We start from the raw sequence: 24,355 nt of genomic DNA, 5'->3' as shown, positions 1-24,355 counted from the left end.
GGGTCCCATTCGGCGGTGCTCAGGGGTGCGAGGGTGTCTGTGGTGCCCGGGTCAAGCCCAGGGCCTCTCACATGCCAATCGCGTGCCCCCCACTGCAATCACTTCCCCGCCTCCTGACGCCAACACCCCAAGGATACAATAACAAAAAAGCCCAAGTGGCCGATCCGGACAGAATGTTCCAGAAGAGCAGGCTGGAGCAATAATAGCACGTGGGGGAGGGTGCTGGCCTTGCACGCGGCCAACCAGGGTTCGATCCCTGGTACCCACCCCCACCTCCAGGAGGCCCCGAGCACTGGCAGGACTCAGCCCTGAGCACGCCTGGGTGTGCCCCCCCCCAAAAAAGAAAAAAACAACACAAAGAGGTCCAGAAGAGGCCCGGGACTCTGAGTGACCTCTCCGGCCGGAGAAGAAACCACGTACAAGGCTCCATTGGTGTACACGGCGTCGCCCCCTTCCACGTACTGCACCTGGGGGGGGTACACATGCTGCACGGGCTGGACCTGCAACAAACGCAGACGCTTCCGGTTACCCACGGCCACTTCCGGCCATGCACGGCCACTTCCGGCCACTTCTGGCTCTCCGACACCGTGCCCGTGGTGCTGAGAGCCCAGGCCCATCTCTGCATGGAGCAGGAAAGCACATCCCCCGGGGAGCCAGGAGGAGAGTGGGGGGAGGGTCCGAACTCCCGGCCTTGGTGGGCTTGGGGGACTCCCCACCCACCGGCCACTCCTGTGGGGGTGTCTCCTGGGGAGGACGCAAAGCCGGGACTAGGTCACCTTTCTGTTTTCGGGATCGCGGCGGGAGTGGGGGGGGGGGGGGCTGGGATGCCACACAGTGCCAGGGGACGGAAACCAGGACCCCCGAGGACAAAACCCCCAGCGCCATTCCCAGCTCTGGGCCCGGCTGTGGAAGTGCCCGAACACAGGGCATCAGGGGCCACAGTGAAGCTGGGAAGGCACTTGGCTTGCACACCTCCGGCCCTGGTTCAATCCCCAGCATCCCAGAGGGTCCCCCAGGGCACTGCAGGAGTGATCCCTGAGCACTGCCAGTGTGACCCCAAACAAACAAAATATTGGCAGAGGAATCTTCTTTTGTGGGGGCTGGAGCAATAGCACAGCGGGTAGGGCGTTTGCCTTGCACGCGGCCGACCCGGGTTCGATTCCCAGCATCCCGCGGGGTCCCCCAGCACCGCCAGGGGTGATTCCTGAGTGCAGAGCCAGGAGGAACCCCTGGGCATCGCCGGGTGTGACCAAAAAAAAATTATATATATATATGTATTCTTTTTTTGCTTTTTTGCTTTTTGGGTCACACCCGGCGATGCACAGGGGTTACTCCTGGCTCTGCACTCAGGAATCAGTCCTGGCAGTGCTCAGGGGACCATATGGGATGCTGGGAATCGAACCCGGGTCGGCCGCGTGCAAGGCAAATGCCCTCCCCGCTGTGTTATTACTCCATCACTCCAGCCCTGATATATATTTATGTATATATACATATATATATATATAGATGTATTCTTTTGTGTTTGTGTGTATTGGGGGATGAGGGTGGGGGTCTGGCAGTGCTGGGGGAACCATAGGGAACGTTGGGGGCTGAACCAGGGTCAGCCTTGGGGAACACAAGTGCCCAACCTTCTGTATTATCTCTCTCTCCAGCCTCCTCGTAGGTATTTTTTGGGGGGGCCCCAGCCAGTGGTGTTCAGAGCTTACTCCTGACTCTGTACTCAGGGAACACCCTGACATGGCTCAGGGGACCATCCATGGTGCTGGGGACTGAACCTGAGTGGGCAGCATGCAAGGCAAGTGCCTGACCCACTGTCCTCTGGCCCCAGTCAGCAGTCTTTTTATCTTGTATTTTTTTGGCTACACCCAGTGATGCTCAGGGGACCACACGGAATGCCAAGGATTGAATCCAGGTCGGCCTCGTACAAGGCAAACACCCTCCCCGCTGCCTGCCCCCCCTCTGGAAACACTCGACCCCACAGAGTCTTCTTCACAATTTTCATCACTGCCGTTGCAACCTGTGGAGTATTTTGATTTTCACCAAGCCACAGGGGGAAGTGGCAAAACTCCAGGCTCCCACCCTACCCACCCCCGACTCTGCCTTCACCTACCCCCCCTTCCGCCCCTCCAGGGATCTGACACGTTTCCTACCCAGACCCCCAGCAACCCCCAACTCTTTCTTGAGAGCCTGGCCCGCACCCCACCCACACGTTCCGAACTTGGGAATGAACCTCAGTTTCCTTGCTTCCTGGGGCTTGGTGCAAAACAACTCTGCAGTGAGACATTTCTACACAACCCCACCCCGATCCCCCTTTCCCAGAACCACACACACACAAAAAAACAAAGCTGGAGCCGGAGCGATAGCACAGCGGGGAGGGCGTTTGCCTTGCACGCAGCCAACCCGGGTTCGATCCCTGGCATCCCATATGGTTCTCCCCCTCCCCCCCCCCCCCGAGCACTGCCAAGAGCAATTCCTGAGTGCGGAGCCGGAAGGAACCCCTGAGCGTCGCTGGGTGTGACCCAAGAAGAAAAAAAAAGAAAAAGCAAGGCCAGCAAAGGAGGCCTGGATTGGGGGGAGGGTCCCCAATAGTTACCTGCTGCGGCACCGGCTGGACTCTGGGGAGGGAGATGGGCTGCATCGGGGCCCCTTTGGGGGCTGAGCCCGCTGCCTGGACCAGCACCCTCTACAAGGGAAGCAGAGAAGGATGTCAGACACGCACCGGCGTACGCAGGCTTGCACACACACACACACACACACACACGTGCACACACGTACACACTGCCCGCAAACACCCACGTACACACATACATTTTAGACACACAAACATGCGCACACATGTCTCATCCACACCACACCCACTGGGGGGCTCCGTGCAGCGCACATCCAGGAGGAAGGAGGGGTCCGAGGGGCCCTGGGTACCCCCCACCCTGCTCCCCGTGCTCCAGTCCTGGCTCTAGGGCTCTGGCTTCGCTACTCTGCAGCCCGCTCTGGGCGCACCCCCAGTCAGAAGCTTGGGGAGGATCGAGGTGGGTCGAGCTGGTGCGGGGGAGGGAGGGAGGGGGGGGAGGGAGAGGCCCCGGTGGGCGGGCAAGGGGCCAGAAGGTGTGCCCGGAGCTTCTGCAGTCTTCCCAGGGAGGGCCCAGGATGGTCCCTGGCAATCCTGGGGCGGAGGGAAAGGGCCTGGGGGCTCAGCAGTGCTTTGCCTTCAAAACTGAGAACAGGGGCTGGAGCGACAGCACAGCGGGGAGGGCGTTTGCCTTGCACGCGGCCGACCTAGGTTCGATTCCCAGTATCCTATATGGTCCCCCGAGCACCGCCAGGAGTGATTCCTGAGTGCAGAGCCAGGAGGAACCCCTGAGCATCGCCGGGTGTGACCCAAAAAAAGCAAAAAAACCAAAAAAAAAACAAAACCTGAGAACATGTCACAGGGCCGGAGCTATAGGACGGTGGGGAGGACGCAGGTTCCGTCCCTGGCATCCCACAGGGTCCCCGGAGCACCGCCAGGAGAGTGCAGAGCCGGGAGGCAGCCCTGAGCACCTCTGGCAGTGGCCCCCAAACAAAACCCAAAACAGAAAAACCCCTGCGAACCCTCCAGGCTCCGGCAGCGGGAACACACGCACGCACACGCATGCATACCGCACACACGGCCCCCGCCCCCAGGACGCCCCTCAGCTCGGGAGGGGACGCCTGACCCCCACACTATGTGCTCAGGGGCAGAAGCAGACAACCCCGCCTCCCCCCAAGCCCTTGGGGTGGGAATCCGCGGGATGGAAAAGTCCAGAACCCGCCACCCCTCGGCCGACAGCGGGGTGGGCACGGGGAGCTGAGGACTCCCATGGGGACAGGGCTCCCTGGCGGGTGGACGAGAAGGTTCTGGATCTAGAGAGAGGTGAGAGGCACAGGACACTGTGGGGTGGGGCGTGAACAGCACTGAATCGGGACCCTGGCAGATGGTTGCTTGGGGTCCACGGGGGGAGGGGTCCCCCCCAGCATGGGGCCAGGGGGAGTCGCTCTGCACGGGCGGTCCAATGCTGGCTGGACACTTCATTCGATGGTCTTATCTTGGGGGTTTGGGGTGACGGCCCGCAGTGTTCGGGCTTTCCCTGGCTCTGCAGACATCACTCCCGGGAACTGGCCACATGCAGAGGAAGCATCCCCCCGCCCTCCCACCCCCCCCCCCCCGCAGACTCTCTCCCACATCAGGGCTAAGAGGCAGGTCGGGTCCTGGGGGGCCGGGGGAGCTCGCTGGGTTTCCACCATCCTGGGAAGTTCTGTTGTAGGCTGTGAGGGGGTCAGGAGCAAGAGGGGGTGCTCCCTGTTCCAGGGGAGACGGTGGCCTCGAGACGGGGCCCAGACGGGGATGTGTCATGAAGGAGCGAGAGGGGGAGGGTGGGTCAGTGGGTCGGGCCGGGAGAAAGCGGGGCAAAGGGGTCACAGACCGTCCCAGCCCGAGACCAGAGCTCAGGGCTTCAGGCCCGGAAGTGCTTTGGTTTCTGGTTTGGTTTGGTTTGGTTTGGTTCTGCGGTGCTCAGGGACAGGCCTGGGAGCTTTTGCTCAGCGCTGGCCATTCACATGTGAGGCCGGGGTTCGAGTCCTGGCACCTGCCCCTTTTCGGGGGGGGGCCTGAATGATGGGCTCCCCCACCCAACCTTAATTCCCTTCCCTATCCCCGCCCCCCGCAGACTCCTGACCTTTCGATCCACAAACCGTGAACCCTGGCACACGCCGAAGACTTCCTGGTCGACCCCAAGGCACAGAATCTGGGTTCGGGTCTACTTTGGGGTGAGTTTCAGCCCCTGGTAGGAATCTGCAAGCCGAGGGCCTCGGTGTGAAAATTCCTCCCTTCGTGTGCCCCGCGGGAACCCTCCGTCCGTCTGCCCCAGTGAGGGTTTGGGCCGAGCCGAACCCTGAGACTGGGCTGTCCCTCGCCTGATCCGCGGAGACCTTTGTGCGTTCGAAGGGACAGTTCTTGGGGCCCGAGCGATAGCGCAGCAGGTGGGGCGTTTGCCTTGCACGTGGCTGACCCGGGTTCGATCCCCGACATCCCATAGGGTCCCCCCGAGCACCGCCAGGAGTAATTCCTGAGCACAGAGCTACGAGGAACCCTTGAGCATTGCTGGGAGAGACCCAAAAAGAAAAAACCAGCAAACAAAAACCCAAAAAGAATCAAAGGGGCATTTCTCAAGGCTGGGAGCGAAACAGATGAAGTTGGGGGCTGGGGTCAGCGGCCCGGCCGTGGGGACCATGACCCGCTCCATCCGCCCCAACACAACAAACCGTGTTAAAGAAGGGCTGTCTGCTTTTAGGGCCACCCCCAGTGGGGCTCACCTGGGGCCCCCACATGCAAAGTTTCTTTTGCTGGCTTTTGGTTTGGGGAGGGGGGGTCACACTTAGCAGTGCGCTGGGGTTATTTTCAGTTCTGTGCTAGGGAGGGGAGGTTAGCTCCCAGAGTTGCTGGGGTGGGGGTGGGGGGCGCTGTGTGGTGCTGGATGGACCCCCGACCACCTGCCAGCAGAGTGTGGGCCCGGCTAGGCCAGCTGATAGTCCCGGCACCTGAGTGGCTTCTTCGAGGAGTCTGGGGCCGTGGCACCCACAGGGAAGAATGGGAGTCAGCTGGAGGGGGGCTGGTGTGGCCTGGGGGAAGCTGGGGGGTGGTTTCCTTCGAGGGGGGCTGGTCTGGCCTGGGGGAAGGGAGGTTCACGCTGGGGCCCATGGGCTGCCCTGGAGAGGACCATTGGGTGGCACCACGTGGGAGGTCTCTCCTGTGCTGGAAGTGAGTGTGATCAGTGGAGGTGGGGGGCGTTACCTGCGGGGAAGGGGGTGGTGGTGAGGGCGTTACCTGCGGGAGGCAGGGTGGGGGTGTTACCTGCGGGAGGCAGGGTGGGGCGTTACCTGCGGGGAGGCGGGCACAGGCTGGGCTACAGGCGCGGGGGCCGCAGCGGGGCCCAGGGCGGCGGAGGCGGGCGGGTCGGCTCCCCCCTCGGAGTTCTGCATGCTCGCTCAGCGCGGCGCTGGAGAGAGGGGAAACGGGTGAGTGGGGGGCGGGCCTGGGGGCTCGGGGCAGCAGCTCCCTCTGCCAGCCGGGCCGGCGGCGGGACCCAACTCCAGCCCGCACCCCAGTTCCACGGCGGGGACCCCGCCTTGTCCGACCAAGAAGGGACAAGGCCGCGTCCTGGGTCCTTCGAAAGAGCCGAGAAGGTGGGCAGAGACGTTTTCCGCCCCGCGCGCCCCCAAAGAAGGCTCGGGTCAGGGCCATGCCCAGCGGCCTGCCACCCCCGTCCGTGCTTGCCCGGAGAAAATGGGTTTAGCTCCAGAGTCAACAAGAACCTTTAACCAGGGCCGGGGAGCCGGCTCGGAGCCAGGAGCGCGCGCGCGGCCTGCAGGTGGGTGGCCCGGTCCAGGCCGGGTCCAGGCCGGGTCCAGCCCCTCCCCGCGGCGGTGCCGACGTGAGAAGGCGCGGGACAGGCGGTGGCTTTGAGGTCTGGCGCACCTGTCCCCTCCCCGTGTGTGCCCAGCCCCCCCAGCATGTCTCCCACCCCCTGCCGCTGGGGGAGATCTGCCCGGTACTCACAGCAGGGTCCCCCACCCCCGACCCCCCAGCACAAACTTGCCTCGTCTCTCTGCCACTGTCATCTCCAAGAATGGGTCAAAACTTTTTTTTTTTGCTTTTTGGGGGTCACACCCGGCGATGCTCAGGGGTTCCTCCTGGCTCTGCACTCAGGAATTACTCCTGGCGGTGCTCAGGGGACCATACGGGATGCTGGGAATCGAACCCGGGTTGGCCGCGTGCAAGGCAAACGCCCTACCCGCTGTGCTATTGCTCCAGCCCCAAAACATTTTTTTAAGGTATTTTTTTTTGGGGGGGAAGGGGAGGGCCCACCCGCCCTCCCACCCAGCGGTGCTCAGGGCTGACTCCTGGCTCTGTGCTCAGGGCTGACTCCTGGTGGAACTAGGGGGACCCTGTGGGGTGCCGGGGATGAACCCAACCGCGTGCAAGGCCGCCCGCTGTGCTCCTGCCAGACCGCCGGAGTGGATTTGATGCCCCCGGTGCGGGCAGAAGCAGCCCTCCCCGCCCCCACCCCCGCCCCCTCGCCCCGGCCGGCCGGAGGGTCACTCGGCCCGCCGCGTTCTCTGGCGCTGACGCAGGGTGGCCGGCAGGTGGCGCCCGCGGCCCGCGGAGCCACCCCGGGGAGCCTGAACTCCGGGTAACCTCCCCCCACCCCCACCCCGCGCCCTGACCTCGGGCCGCGCTGACCTCGGGCATCCTCCTGCCCGCCAACGCTTTACTCTAGGCGGGGCGGGCCCTGGCCTTGCCCCGCCAGGAGTCAGCCCCGAGCACCGCCGGGTGTGGCCCCCCAGATAAAAATCAAACAAACCAAAAAAAAACAAAACAAAAACAAAAAAACATAATCCAGGTGTGCCGGCGGGGTCATTTGCACGCTGTCCCGCCTGTCCCGCAGCCTGTCCCGCCGGAAGCCCCGAGCAGGAAGAGTGGGATTCAAGGACCCTGGGGTGGGGGGCACAGGGGAGCCAGCACCCCAAGCAGGATCGTCTACTCCCCGGTCTCGCGTGGGGTGAGAGCGAGCCCAAGGCCTCCGGTGGGCACAAGGGGCTGACCCTCACATCCACGTGGACAGCTGTTCACAAGCTGTGTCCGTGTGTGTGCGCATGTGTGTGTGTGTGTATATGTTGGTGGGGGCGGACGAGCAAATGCACAGGGTTCCTGGGGCATGTGGGAGGGTGGTGGGAAACCGGGTCCCCCTGCCTGGACAACAGCGGCCAAGCAAGGCCCCGGGGGAAAAAGTCCCGGGCTGACCGCAGGGGGACAGACTGACAGTGGTGACCCGCCCCTCGCCAAGCCCAGGACGGCGCAGTGACAGCCACTGGGTCCAGGGCGACCAGGGACTCAAGTGACTCAGACCCAAAAGTACAGAACCTGGGGGGCGCGGGGAAGGGGGTGACAGTGGGTGGGACTCACCATGGGGGGAACTGACGGGGAGTGGGTGACTTTCTAGAAGTGGGTGGGCACATTCCCTGCTGACAAAGACGGGGGTCCCAGGGGGTGGGTGCAGGGGGGGTGGTGCAGAAGAGCCCACTGCCAACCAGCGCTGAAGCGTCAGGGACTCTTCACCTCCAAACCCTCTCAGGGCGGATTGGGGCCGCATAGGGCCCCCTGGGGACCCCAACACCGACCCGAGCCCACGGGCGCGTGCGTTCTGCGCGCCTGGGACCGGCGCAGCCCCGGCCTGCAGGGGACACTGTGGCCCAGCCCGGCGGGCCTCGGCTTCCAGCCGGGATGAATGAACAGCCGCCCGCCCGCCCCGGGCACAAAGGGAAGAGGCTCGTGTTAGCAGGAAAATACTCGGTTGCCTGGCGACCAGCAATGACAGGAAAGGAGCCGCAGAAAAGGCTGACGGCGATTTCTGGGCCCGGTTCCTGGCCCCGACGCCCGCTGACTCACCGTGCCCTTCAGCAACGCCGGACTATTCCTGTCCCCCCAGATGCCACCGGGGGCCACCCCCGCCGGGCCCCGCCCCCGGGGTCAGCCGGGACACGGGGTCGCCCTCCTCCGCGTCCCCTCCCGCCCCCCCCCCCCATGGCACCGGGCACAGGTGCCCCAGAGAATGATTAACAGCGTGGCCCGGAACAAGCAGAAACAAGTCCAGAAGGTTCTCCGGAGGCGCTGGGCTGCAGCCAAGGGTGCCGGCGTCTGACACGCGGGGCAAGATGAGTGCGACCCCAAGATGCGGGCGCCTGCCTTGCCCGCATCCTCTCTCTGGGCACTGGGGTCTGGCCCAGCCCATCTCAGCCCTGCTCAGGGTCTGGCCCCCAAAGGAACCTGATTGGCTGGGAAGACTCAGCCCCCCCCCACCCCAGTCCCACTCCGGAGACTTGGAGAGCTCACAGCAGGGGCTGCCACAGCCGTGCATGGTTGGCTCCCTCTGCAGTGCTCCCGTGCCAGGGGCTCCCTCCGGCAAGGCTCTCACCCCTCACTGCAGTGTCTCCTGACGTGTGGGACCACTTCAAGGAGAGGCGTGAGTGACCGGCACTGGGGAGCAGACCAGAGGAGGACACGGGGTCCCCCGCACCCTGCGGTGATGAGAGGAGCAGGCACCCCCCAGAACACAGAACACTGTCATCGGCAAGGGCAGAGGGGCCGGGACCGCAGTGTGTCCCCTGCTCTGGGGCCTGTGTCCCCAAGGGCCTATTTCTGCCACTTTCCTGCTGTCCCCAGGCAACCGTAGGGCTCCCCCACACCCCGACTTTCCTCAGTCCAGTTTTAAGTTTCTTCTGCAGGCGGCGGGGGTGAGGGGGGGGCGGGCTCCAAGATTCTGGGCAAGAAGTTGCTGCAGAATTCAAATTCCTTTTTCTTTGGGTAAGAATTAGGCTTGGGCGCCGGCTTCCTTTCAGGATCCAAATGCGCTCTCTCTCTCTCTCTCTCTCTCTCTCTCTCTCTCTCTCCCCGCCCAGCCCCAGCCTGAGCCCTGGGCATCAGCCCCCCCCCCCACCCCAGCGACTCTTGGACAGGACTCGGGTCCCGCCTCGGTGAAGGGGCTCGCGGTGTGCAGTTCGCTCCCAGTGCGGCTCAGCTGTGCTCTGCGCTCCCGTGGATGCGGGGAGGGGATCCCCGGACCCAGTCCCGGCCCCTCTGGCGCGCTCCACCACCAGACTCTCGTCCCGGTGCTGCTGCGCCGTGGACCCCAGAAACACCACGGAGCGTGGCTTCCAGGAAGGGAGCGCAGGCTGCCGAGCTGGGGAAGCGGCCGAGGAGGGTGTCAGAGCCCACACAAGTGTCTGCGTCCACGCACCCGCCACGCACACGTGTGCGCGCTCGTACCACGCGCGGGCTGAACGTGCACGCCCACTTACAACTGGCGCACACGTGCGAGGCACAAGGCACGCGCGTGTCACACGCAGGCGAGCACGTCCACACCCACGCGCCGCCGCCTATGCACATGCGTACACAGCGGCCCCTGACCAAGGCTCAATCACCCCCCCCCCACAGCTGTGACAGCCCGAGGGGCCCGCTCCGCCCCCGAACAGTCTCCTCACCCCCACCCCGACCCCAGCTGGGACTCAGCCCCGAGCGCCCCACCCCACCCCCAGCACAGCTGTGCGCCCCGCCTCCTGGCGCTGGCACTCCTCCCTCCGACTCTGCCAAGCCTGGAGGGGACCCCCTTTCTCCTTCCTGGTGACCCCCACCTCCAGGACACCCCTCCCTGCCCCTGGTGTCAGGCCTGCCACTCGGGGAGAGTGGCGGGGCCTGAGGGCCCCCAAAGGGACACCCTGTGTGGAAGCGGGGAGGGGCGCGTGGGTAGGGGAGGGCGGTGATGGGTGAGTCTCAGACCTGAGGGGCTCCGAGGGAACCCGCTGCGGGCCACGGAGCTGGGGTACTGACTTGCACCCTGCGGCCGAGCCTGCCACACCCGAACACTGCCCGGGCAAGGGTCGCAGAGAGCAAAAGGCGGCATCAGGACACGCACATGGTGGGACGGGTGATGGGGCGATCGCGGCGGCAGAACCCGGGAGGGACGCATGAGGGCTGGTGGGGGGGGCACGGGAGCAGCACACAGGAGCCGTCGGGTCAGCACTGACCACGGGGAGGTTATTTCCAGAGGGTCACGGGCGATGGAGACTCAGGGACTGTCACAGGCCTCCCCCGCCAGTGACCCAGTGTCCACCCCTCGAGTCTGGGCCATTCATTCCAGTGCTCAGAAGAAAAGCGGGACCCAGGGCTGGGGGGCGAGGACCCCAGAGACCCCCAAGGGCAGCAGCAGCAGCCGTGAGCTGACTGGGGGTGCTCGGAGACCCTCAGCCAGGCACTGGCCTGAGGTGGGTGCGCGCCTCGCAGGCGCTAGATGGGGAGTGGCCCGGGGCCGTTCTCCTTCAGGATCCCAGATGGGCCAGAGCGACAGCACAGCGGGGAGGGCACCTGCCTTGCACGGAGCTCACCTGGGTTCGATCCGCAGCACCCCGTAGGCTGCCTGCCAGGAGTGATCCCTGAGCACCAAACTAGGAGTCAGCCCTGAGCACTGTTGGGCGTGACCCCCAAACAAACAGAAACCATCACAGGCGGCCAGAAGCTCTGAGAGGAGAGAGATCTGCCTCGAACCCTAGGCTGGCCGTGCTGGTCCCCCACTCTCAATTGCATGTGTGTGTGTGTGTGTGTGTGTGTGTGTGTGTGTATAGGGGCTCCGGTTCCATCCCCAGCACGGCATGGTCCCCCAAGCACCTTGGGACAGCCCCGCAAGCACAGGGGGGCCACAGCGAGCTCCCCTGAAAAAAATCTTGTGTATGTGTATACGTGTGCATGTGTGCATGTGTGTGACACCGCTGCTTCAGCGGGCATGGGTAGGGAGGGTATGAACAAGGAAGGGGAGAGTTTCCCAGCCCCCAGCCCCCAGCCCCCAGGGACCAGCATGTCTCAGTTCCGAGCCTGCTCCAGCGAGGCGGGGAGGGACCAGCTATCAGTGAAGTTCAGGGCCCTTGTTTACCCAAGCAACCAGCCCGGTAAACAATTGCTATCTGGAGCTGGGAGGAGGAGGAGGAGGAGGACGAGGAGGAGGAGGGAGGAGCAAGAACAGGAGGAGGAAGGACAGAAAGAGGAGGGGAATGGACTACCCGGCGGGGAGGGGGCTTGCCTTGCATGCAGCTGACCTGGGATTGGACCCCCGGCAACTCAGAGGGTCTCCGGAGCCCTGTCAGGCTTGATCCCTGAGCAGAGCCAGGAGTCAGCCCTGAGCACCGCCTGCCTGGGGGTCCAAACGCAGCAAAACAGGAAGAGCAGGAGCAGGGGGAGGCGGTGGGGGGATGGCAGGGGGGAAGGGGGAGGGTTGGGGGGAGCAGGAGCAGGGGGAGGTGGGGAAGCAGTGGGGGGAGGAGGGAGCAGACCCTATTTTGATCCAAACTGCAGGGGGCCAGGTGGGGGCTGTCCATCCCAGTGTCGAAGCAGGCCCCCACTTTCCGAAGCAGCACATCACACAGGTGCAGCCTGCACCCCTCCTTCAGCCACGGGCACCAGAACACCAATGTGATCACGCCAACACCCAGGAAGTTCCAAGCCCCCCCCCAACACTCCCCCCAAAACGGTCCTGGGTCCAGTGGCCAGCATCATCCTGTGAGAAGCTTTTTTTTCTGGGACAGCTGTTAAGGTTCATTCCTCCTTTTCTGAGGGGGAGTTCACACCCAACGATGCCCAGGGGTTCCTCGTGGCTCTGTACTCGGGAATTACTCCTGGCGGTGCTCGGGGGACCCTATGGGATGCTGGGAATCGAACCGGGGTCGACCACGTGCAAGGCAAACGTCCTCCCCGCGGTGCATTCTTCAGCCCCTCGCTCCTCCTCTTAATCTGTTTTCGGTGGGGGTGTTTGGGTCACACCTGTTTACGCCTGCTGTGCCTCAGCGGTCACTCTGGGTGGTTCTAGGAGGCGGCGGGAGGGGGAGGGGGGACCCTAGGAGGTGTCGGGGACTGAACCCAGGTCAGCCAGGTGCAAACGCCCAGCGCCCTTCCCGGCTCTGCTTGGGAGGGGGGGGAGGAGCCGCGGGGCGGACAGAAACGGTTCGCGTCCCGCAAAGTCCACCTTAGGGATCCCCCTGCGGACCGCGCGGACCACCTGTCGGCCTCGAACCCCCGGCCCAGGGCTGGGGGCGCGGGGTGCGGGGAGGGGGGGAATATGCAGATGCGCAATTAAAGCCGGGCCCGAAGCCCTGGCGGGCGCTGTTTGCCGGCCCTCATTGTTTGCTAAGTAACAACGGTTGCCTGGGGCAACGCCGTCCACTCCCGTCTCCAAGAACCCGTTGCCTGGCAACGGCAGAAAGCTTCCCAAACCAAACAATGCCATCCCCAGAGCGATCCCCTCTATCTCACATTAACCAGATCTAAAAAAAAAAAAAAAAAAAATCCTTCCAAATATGTAATCTATTATTTTCAGCAGCCTTCAGTGAAAGGCAAATAATCTCTTCTCTATAGTAACCAGGGAACAACACCAGCTCCGGAGATCACCAACCCAGGAGGCAGGACCCGGCCTGGGCACGGCCAGGGGGAGTGGGAGGAAAAAGCTCCAGCCCCCCCAGGAAAGAATTGATTTCTCCTCCGGAAAAAAAAAAGTTCCTAATTGGCAAGAGTTTCTGAGAGTGTGGGTGAAGAGGGTGACACTTGGCTGAAAGTTTTTTTTTTTTAAAAGAGAGGGCCAGAGAAATAGCCCAGCTGGTAGGGTGCTAGCCTGGCACGTGACCCACCCAGGTTCAGCCCCCCTATTTGGGGTCCCCCGAGGACCGGCAGGAGTCATCTCTGAGCAGAGAGCCGGAGTAAGTCCTGACACGGCCAGAGGTGGCCCCCAAACCAAACAGAAACGGCAGATGTTCTGATCAGACGCTTGGAGGGAAATCCTATTCTTATTCTTATTTTTCTTCGTGTGATATTTTCATGTATGGCGCTGCCACCGCAACTTGAAAATATCTGAAATGACTTTCCGATGACATCAAAATCTAAGTCAAGGAGCCGGAGTGATTGTACAGCGGGACAGGTGTCTGCCTTGCACGCGGCCGACCCGGGTTCAATCCCCACCATCCCGAATGGTCCCTGAGAACCTCCAGGAGTAATTCCCAAGTGCAGAGCCAGGAGTAACCCCTGAGCATGGTGGGGTGTGCCTTGGGAAAAAAAAAAAGGTCTGGAGAGTAGCACAGCGTGTAGGGCATTTGCCTTACACGCGGCCGACCCGGGTTCGATTCCCAGCATCCCATGCGGTGCCCTGAGCACCGCCAGGGCTAATTCCTGAGTGCAGAGCCAGGAGGAACCCCTTTGCATCGCCAGGTGTGACCCCAAAAGCAAAAAAAAAAAAAAGGTCTGAGTCAAGGACAGGAGCAGTGGGACATCAGGTGGGGTGCTTGCCTGGCATGCAGCTGACCCAGATTCAATCTCCGGCATCCCATCGGGCCCCCTGAGCTCCCCAGCTGAGCCCCCCGAGCGCAGAGCCCGGAGTCAGCCCTGAGCACCCCTGGGTGTGGGTAAAAAGAGTTGAGCCGAGTGTCCAGCTGCCAGCCAGGAGCCTCGAGCTGCCCTGGAGGGAGGCGCGCCCCAGCGGGCTGCCCGTCCCACCCCAGACAAACACTCAACTCTGCTTCTGTGTTTGGCGTCTCTGTTCCAGCTCCAAATGAAGTCAGCACCCAAAGCAGCACAAACAATGATTTTTGGGAAAAGAAAACGGAATAAAGCGAGTCACTGCTGGTGCTCAACAGGGAGAGAGAGAAACAACAGGGTGCTCGGTGTGGACTCCAGGAACAGTGCTCTCGCCAGGAGATGCTCATCACCTGCCCTCTGCCTGCTGCCCCTGCCCCCTTCTTCCTTTCTCCCTTCTTCTCTTCTTCCTTCCTCTTCCTCCCTTCTTTCTTTTCCCTCCCATCCTCCCCGCCCTCCCTCCCTTGTCCTCCCTTTCTTCCTTCCTTCTTTGCCTTCCCTTTCTCTCTTCCTCGTCCCTTCTTTCTTCCTCTCCCTTATTCCTTCCTTCCTTTCCCTCCCTTTCTCCCTCTCTCCCTTCTTCCTTCCTTTCCCTTCCTCCTTCCCTCCCTCCCTTCCACCTCCCCGTCTCTCTCTCTCTTCCTTTTCCTCTCTTTTGAAATCCCTTTTGGGGCACAACAGACTTACTCCTGGCTCTGCACTCAAGAGTCATCGCTGGGGTCCTCAGAGGACCCTCTGGGGTGCTGGGATCAAACCCAGGTCTGCCACGTGCACGACAAGTGTCCTCCCCTGTGCTATCTCCCAGACTCCTGTTCTCTCACTCTTTCCTTTTTTCCTCTTATCCTTCTCTTCCTCCTCCCTCACTCCCTCCCTCCCCTCCCCCCTCTCTCTCCAATCTTCTCCATCTCCACGTCCGTCTCTCTCATTCCAAGCACCCCTAGAACAAGTCACACCCGTCCAACCCCCCGAGTGCTGATGTCTCTCTCATGCACCTGACTCCAGAAGACCTTGACCCTGTCGCTACGCTTTGAGAAACAGGGGTGCCCGCTTCGGTGGAACCTGCATCTCTGTCCCCGCAGCTCTGGGAGCTTCCTGACACCAGGATTTGAGAAGAGGCAAAGGGGAAACCCTGGGCTGGGTGGAGCGGAAGCCCCCTCCAGGCTTCTGGGTGGGTGCAGATGTGGGCAAGAGCATAAGCAAAGGCCTGGGGCCACTACCAGAGCCACAGGAGAGGCCAGCAGCCCCCCCCCCTCCGCAGGACCCATCTTCTGGTTTATCTTTACTATTTATCTTTTTTGGGGGGGGCACCTCTGGGTCCTTCTGAGATGCTACTGGCCTTCCCGTAAGCAAAGCCTGTCCTCCACCTTTTGCGCACCTCACCACTCTGACCTGGGGCTCAAAGGACCATTTGAGATGATGGGAAGGAGTAAAGGGAGGGACGCAGGTGGAGACTGGGCCAGAACTATAGGACCGCAGGTGAGGATATTCCTTGCACACTGGGTTGTTCCCTGGAGATGAGCCCATAGGGCCCCCCGCAGACTGCCAGGAGTAATTCCTGAGTGCAGAGCCAGGAACCCCTGAGCATTGCCAGGTGTGACCCAAAAAGAAAAGAAAGAAAGAAAGAGAGAGAAAGAAAGAAAGAAAGAAAGAAGAAATAAACAAAGAAGAAAGAAAGAAAGAAAGAAAGAAAGAAAGAAAGAAAGAAAGAAAGAAAGAGAAAACAGGCAGGGAGCTATCCTGGCATTCATTATTTCACAGTTTGAATAATTAACGCTTAATCCTATTTTTCCCCCATTTTCAGGATAAGGAATCAAGCGCCCCCCAGGCCCCCCAGCAGTCGAACCTAAAGCAGCCCCAAGCAAGGCAAGCACCCTACCCATCACGCTGTCACTCAAGCATCCCCCCACGCTTCTTTTGGGGGACAGGGGGGCACACCTGACGGTTCTCTTGGCTTGACACTCAGGGGTCACTCCTGGTGCTGGGGACTGAACCCCTATTGTCCACATGCAATGCAAGTGCCCTCCCCAAAGTACTCTCATGCCCTCCCAAACCCCAGTGCTTCTTTTTTTTTTTTTTTTTTTGCTTTTTGGGTCACACCCAGTGATGCTCTGGGGTTATGCCTGGCTGGCTCTACCCTCAGGAATTACTCCTGGCGGTGTTTGGAGGACCATTTGGAATGCCGGGGATTGAACCTGGGTCAGCCTCATGCAAAGCAAACATCCTACCGGCTGTGCTATCGCTCCAGCCCCTCCCTTGCGCCCCCCCCCCCCCCCCCCCCGCGATGCTTCTTAATTGAACTTCCTAAGGCCTAAATCTGGAAGCTGGGCCACAGCTGAAACATTTAATCTCCAAGCCAAGGAGCACTAAGCCCAGGAAATGAATGGTTAACTCAGGAAGCCTCTGATTAGAAGGCGGTTAAGAGGCCCAGAAGGGCCTGTAAAACTTTGAGGCAGGTAATTACACACTTGGTAAATCAAGCAGCCGCAATTGCGAGGCACGCTCGTTAATTCAGTGTTAATTGTCTCCATTGACTTCGGAAATGGCAGGATCCAAAAAACCAGTCAGCTGGGGTTGGAACCAACCAGAATACAAGGTAGAGGTGTGTGTGTGCTCGCTTTGATGGTCCAATCCCCAGCACCAAACATGGTATCCTCATTAGTGACTGGACTTTTGTTTGGGGGGGGGGTCACAGTCGGCAACGCTCAGGGCTTACTCCTGGCCCTGTTTTCCAGAAATTGCTCCTGGCACATGGGGTGCCGGAGCTCGAACCTGGGTCGGCCACATACAAGGCAAACGCCCTCTCCAATGTACTATGGCTCCAGCCCCACATCGTCCTTCCTTCCTTCCTCCCTTCCTTCCTCCCTCCCTTCCTTCCTTCCTTCCTCTTTCTCTTTTTCTTTCTCTCTTTCTTACTCTCTTTCTTTCTCTCTTTTCAAATAAAGGTCAGGAAAAGGTGGGCAGGCATATGGATGGCGCAGAGGCGTGTGAAACCTTCCCCATCACTCTTCCTTTGGAAAGGGCCCGTGGAACCCGCAGCGATGGGCCGGCTGCCCCCCGAGAGAAGTGCTCCTTTCTCAAGAAGAGCAGAGAGAATGGGAGGCTGCAGATGTGGTGAAAAGGGAACCCAGAAACCTGGTGGTGGTGGGGGAAACACTTGGGAAGTTCCCCAGATAGCAGGAGCAGAGCGAGGGGGCATGGTCCAGTGATCAGGGGTGTCAGGGGACTTTGCCCCAGTGAGGCCCTGGGTCCATCCTTTGCATGACATGGTCAATTTTTTTTTAATTAGGGGCCCAGATAATTCTCCTTCTGGGTATCTATCTGGAGGACATGCAAGCGCTCATTTGCTCTGTGTCCCACGTCATTCTGCGGCATGACTGACAACAGCGAAGGTTTGTAAACAACCGGTGGACAGATGCTCAGGGAAAGAAGTTCTGTCAGGGCCAGAGAGATGGTGTGTGTGAGGCGGGGGGAGCGGGGGCTCGAGACGTGGGCCCAGGAGCGGACTGGGGAGGAGGGTTGCTAGTGGGAGGATGAATCTACCCAGCCCCCTACTCCAGAGGAACTGGGGATGGAATTCATTGCACTGTTTCTAAGAAGAAATCAAAAAAGAACTGGAACCCCAAACAATCTAGCTCCAGTAATAAAAGAAACAATGTCACTCAAATAGCAAAGGAAACACTGTCACCCTAGTAATGAAGAAATGAAACACTGTCACTCTAGCAATAATGCTGGTACTCTAGTAATAAATGAAACAATGTTACTCTAATAACAAAGGAAACAGTGTCACTCTAGCAGTGAAGGAAACAAAATTGCTCTGGTAGTAAATGTTATAATGAAACAATGTTACTCCGGGAATGAATAAAACAATGTTACTCCAGTATGATTGAAACAATGTTACTCTGATAACAAAGGAAACACTGGCACTCTAGTAATGAACCAGTGAAACAGTTACCCTAACAGTGACCGAGAAACAGTGTTACTCAGGCATTGCTTGTATGTATACATAGTTTCACTGAAAGTTCCAGATTCCAAGCAGGTCCTGCATGGGGACTTAGAGCATTTGGGGACCCAGGCAGGTTGATGCAGAGACTGTTCTGTCCCCAAGGTGGTTCTGTCCCCAAGGCGGTGGGTGAAGGGCCTGGAGCCCCTGTCCTGGAAATCAAGCTTCTTTTTTTTCTTTTTTTTTTTGCTTTTTTGGTTAAACCCGGTGATGCATGGGGGTTACTCCCGGCTTTGCACTCAGGAATTACTCCTGGCTGTACTTGGGGGGGACCATATGGGATGCTGGGAATCGAACCCGGGTCGGCCGCATGCAAGGAAAGTGCCCTCCCCAGTGCCTTATCGCTCCAGCCCTGAAACCGAGCTTCTTTGAGAAGCGCCAGAATTTTCTCCTCATCCTCTCCCCAGCTGTGCCCCCGCCCCCAACATCCCAGCAGAGACGGCCCATGTTAGGGAAGACAATGACGGATGCCGCGGGCCACCAGTCCCAGGACTGTCAGAGCTTGGAAAGAAGCGAAGGTGCATGCAAGAAGCTGGTGTGGGAACTGGAGCAATAGCACAGCGGGGAGGGCGTTTGCCTTGCACGCGGCCGACCCGGGTTCAATTCCCAGCATCCCATATGGTCCCCTGAGCACCGCCAAGAGTAACTCCTGAGTGCAGACCCAGGAGTAACCCCTGTGCATTGCCAGGTGTGACCCAAAAAGCAAAAAAAAAAAAAAAAAAAAAAAAAAAAAAAAAAAGCTGGTGTGGAGCTGTGGACCCCACCCAACCCACAGAAACTTTCCTCAGAACTTCCAGCCTCAGGTGGATTAGGGGGACTCCACCGCAGCACCCGGCTCCGGCTCCCTGGGGATTAGCGGGGACCCCCAACAAAACTTTCCCTCTGCAAGATGCAGCCAGCAGACGGGGGAAGTGGCACAGGGCGAGGGTGCTCGCTGGCACGCAGCCCGTGCCCGTTGGGTACTCAGCAGTCCATGATCCCCCTGAGCGCCACCAGAGAGATGCCTGGGGGTGTGGGCCACAGTCCTTGTGCCCCCGACCCCCAAAGTCAGTCAGGGTCTGGGCTGGGATTTAGGATGAGTCCTGGGTTCCATCCCCACCCCACGACTTCCAGGCACTCAAAGGGGAACCCCTGGAGATCCCCTAAACGGTCAGGGCTGGCCCCCAAATCAGCCAAATTTAAAAATACAGCTAGAAGGGGTTTTTTTGTTGTTTTGTTTATTTTTCTTTTGTTTGGGGGCCCCACCCAGTGGTGCTCAGGGTTTTCTCCAAGCTCTGTGTTCAGTGGACCACATGTGGTGTTAGGTATTGAACCCAGGTGTCCTGCAAATGTCTTGTGCCTATCTCTCCAGCCCCTGAGTTTCTTGGGGGTTGCAGTTGGTCGAGGCAACTGATTTAAAAGGCCCCAGAGCCCCATCGATATGTTCTTTTTTGCTTTTTTTTTTTTTTTGCTTTTTGGGTCACACCTAGTGATGCTCAGGGATTACTCCTGGCTCTGCATTCAGGAATCACTGCTGGCAGTGCTCAGGGGATGCCAGGGATCGACCCTGGGTCATCCACATGCAAAGCGAACACCCTCCCTGCTGTCCTCTCTCTCCAGCCTGTCCATACGCTCTTGCTTTAGACAAAGGTTCTACTACATGTTTCTCATCAGGGTTTTTTTTTGGGGGGGGGGGGCGGGGGGAGGAACGGGAGGCATCGGCCACATCTGGTGGCACTAAGTGCTGACTCTGGCTCTGTACTCAGGGATCACACCTGGCAGTACTCAGAGGGTCATCGACAGTGCTGAGAAACCAGACTGGAAATGAGTACATGCAAGACCAGTGTCTAACCGAACCTCTCAAACTCACATCATCACAGATTTGAAGCCACGCTGCTTGCAAAAAAAAAAAAAAAGTGCAGTATGACCACTATGTGACAATTTTTTTTTTGGGGGGGGAGGGGTCACACCCAACAATGCTCAGGGGTTGCACTCCTGGTTCTGCACTCAGGAATTACTCCTGGCAGTGCTTGGGGGACTATATGGGATGCCGGGGATTGAACCCGGGTCGGTCGCGTGCAAGGCAAACGCCCTCCCTGCTGTGCTATCACTCTGGCGCTGATTTTTTCAAACAAAAATTTTCCTTAAAAACAGCGTGTGACCATTATGCGAGGGTGACAGTTAAACTGGTGAGACGTCAGCAGGATTGAGGGTCGAGGGGCTCCAGTGAGTCCCAAACTTCTGCTAGAACCAAGCTCAGGCCATGAGGCTCTTCTGGCCAAACTGACTCTCTCCCCGAAACCAGCTTGGAGAACGATCCCGCGCCCCGCATCTAAATTTGGATGTTCTCTCTCTTTTTTTTTTTCCCTCTTCGCCAGGGACATGCTCTGGCCTCCCACTGGCCCCGAGACCGTGATTTCCTTATTGGTTTCTTCAGAGACGTTTTCCATGCTTGCTATTGGCTCATGCATCATTGTAAATTAGATCTGCTGTGAACCGGTACTAAATCAAATGCTGGCCAAGACCACACACACACACACACACACACACACACACACACACACACCCTGCGAAGAAGCTGACCCCTGACAATAAGGCGAGAAATTTGCACAGGGCTGCTTTGATGTGCGTTTGCTAATAAGCAAACAGCATCCACTTAGGCAGCAGCAAATGCAGCCCGTGGCTCTCATGCATTTTTTTAAAATTTTATTTATTTATTTATTTTTTGCCTTTTGGGTCACATCTGGCAACGCACAGGGGTTACTCCTGGCTCCGAACTCAGGAGTTACTCCTGGCGGTGCTCAGGGGACCCTATGGGATGCTGGGAATCGAACCCGGGTCAGCCGCGTGCAAGGCAAACGCCCTACCCGCTGTGCTATCGCTCCAGCCCCTCTCATGCATTTTTAAAAATTGCTTTTGGGGTCACACCTGCCAATGCTTAGGGCTGACTCCCAGCTCCACACTCAGGAATCACTCCTGAAGGGGCTTGGGGGACCCTTTGGGGTGCCAGGGGTTGACCCTGGGTCAGGCACGTGCAAGGCCAGCGCCCGGCCCGCTGTCCTACTGCACCTTCTCTTATGAACTTTTTTTGGGGGGAGGGGGGTGTTTTCCGGCCATACCTGGCACCACTCAGGGGTCACTCCTGGAGGTGCTCTCGGGGGATCCTACGTGGTGTCAGGGCCCAACTTGGATGGGCAAAGGCCTTTGGGGTAAGTCTGAGCAGGGCAACTCACACAGGCAGAGCTGAAGGCGGGCGAGGGAAAGGATTGTGCACCTTGGCCTCTGACCTCTGCCCCTGACCTCCTCTGTCTGGTGCCCTCCTGTGAGGCTGCTGTCAAAGGCAACACATCAACCTGCACATCCCCTGGAGGGCTCCTGTCAGGAGCGGCTCCACGCCCTCGCAGCCAAGGACAGGCACCAGGGCCTGTGTCGTTCGGGGTAGAATCTCCTGGTCCCCGTCCTTGAGGCTGTGGTGGCTGGGGACTCACCTACCCTTGACTGCGGCGCCCCTGAGACCCCGTTTTCAGAAGCTTCACCGGAATCCCTGAGGCACCCAGAGCCAGGATCACGCTCAGGCGCACAGGCGGTGCCGGGGATCGAACTCTTGTCCTCAGGCTGGAGCCAGGTACTCCCCAGAGCCCTGACATGCATGGCCCACGTCACAGAACAATGACCCCGGAAACAGCCCGCGTGAGGACAGGGGCCACAGCACCTGAGTGCTAGAAACTCAAACCCACAACACGGGGGGCCGGAGCGATAGTACAGCAGGGAGGGCGTTTTGCCTTGCATGCGGCTGACCTGGGTTCGATCCCCGGCATCCCATATGGTCCCCTGAGCATGGCCAGGAGTAATTCTTGAGTGCAGAGCCAGGAGGAACCCCTGAGCATCGCTGGGTGTGACCCAAAAAGAAAAGAAAAAAAAAACCCACAACACGGTGGCATGTCACACACTCAGGGCCTGCTCCCAGACCGAACAGGGGGGCCCACAGCCCTGGCGGAGGATCGTGGAGAACCCAAAGCCTTGGCAGCGATGGTGGGAAAGAGGCACCGCCTGGCACCCCCAGAGCAGGAGAGGCAAGGGACCACCATTTCCTCTCAGCGAGACCCAGGGCTTGGTCAGGCGCATCCCAGGACCAATCTGGGGACACGGAGGGAGGAGGAGCCACAGGGCGGAGGTTTGTGGCACGAGACCGTGACCCCCATCCTGCCCCCCCGCTCCAAGCCCCCCTGGCACTGGCTTAGGGAAGATTCTCCCTGATGACGCACACCCTCCGCGAGGGCCGTGTGCAAAGCGGCATCCTTGGCGTCTGGAGGGGTTGCCGAGCCCCGACGAAGGCTGCTCGTGGGAACGAGGGGGCCACAGCGCAGGGGGGTGGGTGTGTGGAGCCCGGGTTCAGGCTGGGGGCCCAGATGGAGCCGCACGGTGGCCTGGGGGGGGCGGCCGGCAGAGCGGGGCCAGGCTGTCTGCTTTGGGGCTTTGGGGCGCGGGGCACCTCCCCGCAGGGGACCGGAAGGGTGGGGAGGCCGTTGCTAGGCAGGAGGTGAGACACAGGCAGTGGCAAGAGGAAACTTGTGCGGCAGAAACCGGCCCGGCGGGGCTGCAGCGGGCACCGACTCCTCGAGCCACCTGGGGGCTGAGTCAGCGGCCTGTGGGCAGCGGGGCCCAGCAGCCGGCCTGGGCGCACACGCACACTTCCTGGGGAGGGGCCCGTGCGGGCTGAGGCGGCGCAGGCTGCCAGAACCTTCTGAAGGGAAGGTGGGCCGGTCCCGGACCCGCTGGGGGCCAGGTGGGAGTTTTCACCTGGAGCGCCCACGGGAGGGCGGGCAGAGCAGCTGGGATGCTGGGGGGAGGGGGGGGGACGGACAAAGGATGCTCCCCTGTGGGGGTATCGGGAGAGCAGGGGACAGTGCCGGGGCGGGGGACAAGCCTTTGTGCAGGAACCAGCCTGCCCGGGACCGGCACCCGGCACCCCACAGCCGCTAATAGGATGTTCGGAGTCGGGGCTCAGGTCAGAGCTCCGCTGTGACACAGTGACGCAGTGACGCAGTGACGCAGTGACGCTCTGGAGCTGGGCTTGTGGGGAGGTGTGGGAAGGACAGGAGGAAAGAGAAGGGGGGGGAGGGTGACTCCGCCCCCCACACACTCACACTCACACTCGCAGCTGCTTTTACTGTTGGGACCACACCCACCAATGCTCAGGGCTGACTCCTGGCTCTGTGCTCAGGGGACCCTGTGAGGTGCCGGGGGTAGGACCCGCTTGGCCCCACTCAGGGCCAGGGGCTGCCCGTGGGACGATCTCTTCAGCTCCCCACCAGGAGCCTGATATTAGGATACAGTTTTCCATTTTTACATTTTGGCCTTTGAGCCACACCTGGCAGTGCTCTGGGCTGACTGCTGGCTCTGCACTCAGGGATCCCTCCCGGCGGAGCTCAGGGGGGCCTGTGGGGTGCCGGAGATGGAACCGGGGTCGGCCACGGGAAGGGATGTCCGATTGCTCCAGCCTCCCTCCCACCAACTTTTGGAAAATCTTTTTTTTTTAGATTTTGGGGTCACACCCGGTGACACACGGGGGTTCCTCCTGGCTCTGCACTCAGGAATGACTCCTGGCGGTGCTCCGGGGGGACCCTATGGGATGCTGGGAATCGAACCCGGGTCGGCCGCGGGCAAGGCCAACGCCCTTCCTTGCTGTGCTATCGCTCCAGGCCCAACTTTCTGAAAATCTTCACCTGGCCCGGAAGTGGGGTGCCTCCAACCCGCCCCGTGAACACAGGACTAGGGAGAACCAGAGGCCCCCCCCAGGGGTGGAAACATCCAGAACAAGCCCCTCCCAGGCAGGATGTCAGGGGTGGGGTCAGGTGCTGATTCGAGGCAGCCTTGGGAGAAGGATGGAAGGTTCTGGAACTAGACGGAGGCAAAGGTCCCGGCAGTTTGTAATGTGGAACCTGCATCGTACCCTTTCATAGGGGAACTGGACGGAGCATACATTCTACCTCAAGCTGAAGACAAAGAAAGAGGAAAAAAATTCAACAGGTACATTTTTAGCTACTGCCAAAAATCTGAAAGAATTCACAGCAGGGGTCAGAGCCACAGGACAGCAGTAGGGCCTTTGCCTTGCACGCAGCCGACCCAGATTCGATTCCCAGCATCCCATAGGGTCCCCCCGGAGCACCGCCAGGAGTCATTCCTGAGTGCAGAGCCAGGAGAAAGCCCTGAGCATCACTGGACGTGACCCAAAAGAAAAAAAAAAAATCCACAGCAAATGTGCTTCCGGCCGTCAGAATGACAGGTCAGCGGGGAGGGCGCTGGCCTTGCACGTAGGTTTGATCTGAACTGGATTTGATCCCTGGAACCGCACAGGGTCCCCCAAGCCCTGTCTGGAATGATCTGGAATGATCCCAGAGCACAGAGACAGGAGTCAG

General features: G+C 60.2%; 1 protein-coding gene across 3 annotated transcripts in view; it reads right to left on the bottom strand.

Annotated features, from left to right (window-relative positions):
- The window catches only part of RFX2 (regulatory factor X2), a 59,657-nt gene that overhangs the window by 23,156 nt on the left and 12,146 nt on the right, over window positions 1-24,355 (bottom strand). The window contains exons 1-4 of one of the 3 annotated variants that reach the window (XM_056107271.1): window positions 5,893-6,017; window positions 4,692-4,807; window positions 2,594-2,683; window positions 421-500 (exon numbers count right to left, since the gene is read on the bottom strand). In XM_056107271.1, coding sequence (XP_055963246.1) covers window positions 421-500; window positions 2,594-2,638 — 125 coding nt within the window. In that variant the 5' untranslated portion in view covers window positions 2,639-2,683; window positions 4,692-4,807; window positions 5,893-6,017. Of the gene's footprint in view, window positions 1-420; window positions 501-2,593; window positions 2,684-4,691; window positions 4,808-5,892; window positions 6,018-24,355 lie in introns of those variants that run through there. The other 2 variants (XM_056107270.1, XM_056107272.1) reach the window with 2 other exon arrangements.

This window comes from Sorex fumeus, unplaced genomic scaffold (assembly GCF_029834395.1).
Source record: "Sorex fumeus unplaced genomic scaffold, SorFum_2.1 ptg000156l, whole genome shotgun sequence".
Classification (NCBI taxonomy): Eukaryota; Metazoa; Chordata; class Mammalia; order Eulipotyphla; family Soricidae; genus Sorex; species Sorex fumeus.
The sequence above is the reverse complement of the archived record's forward strand: the minus strand, read 5'-3'. Positions and strand labels throughout refer to the sequence as shown.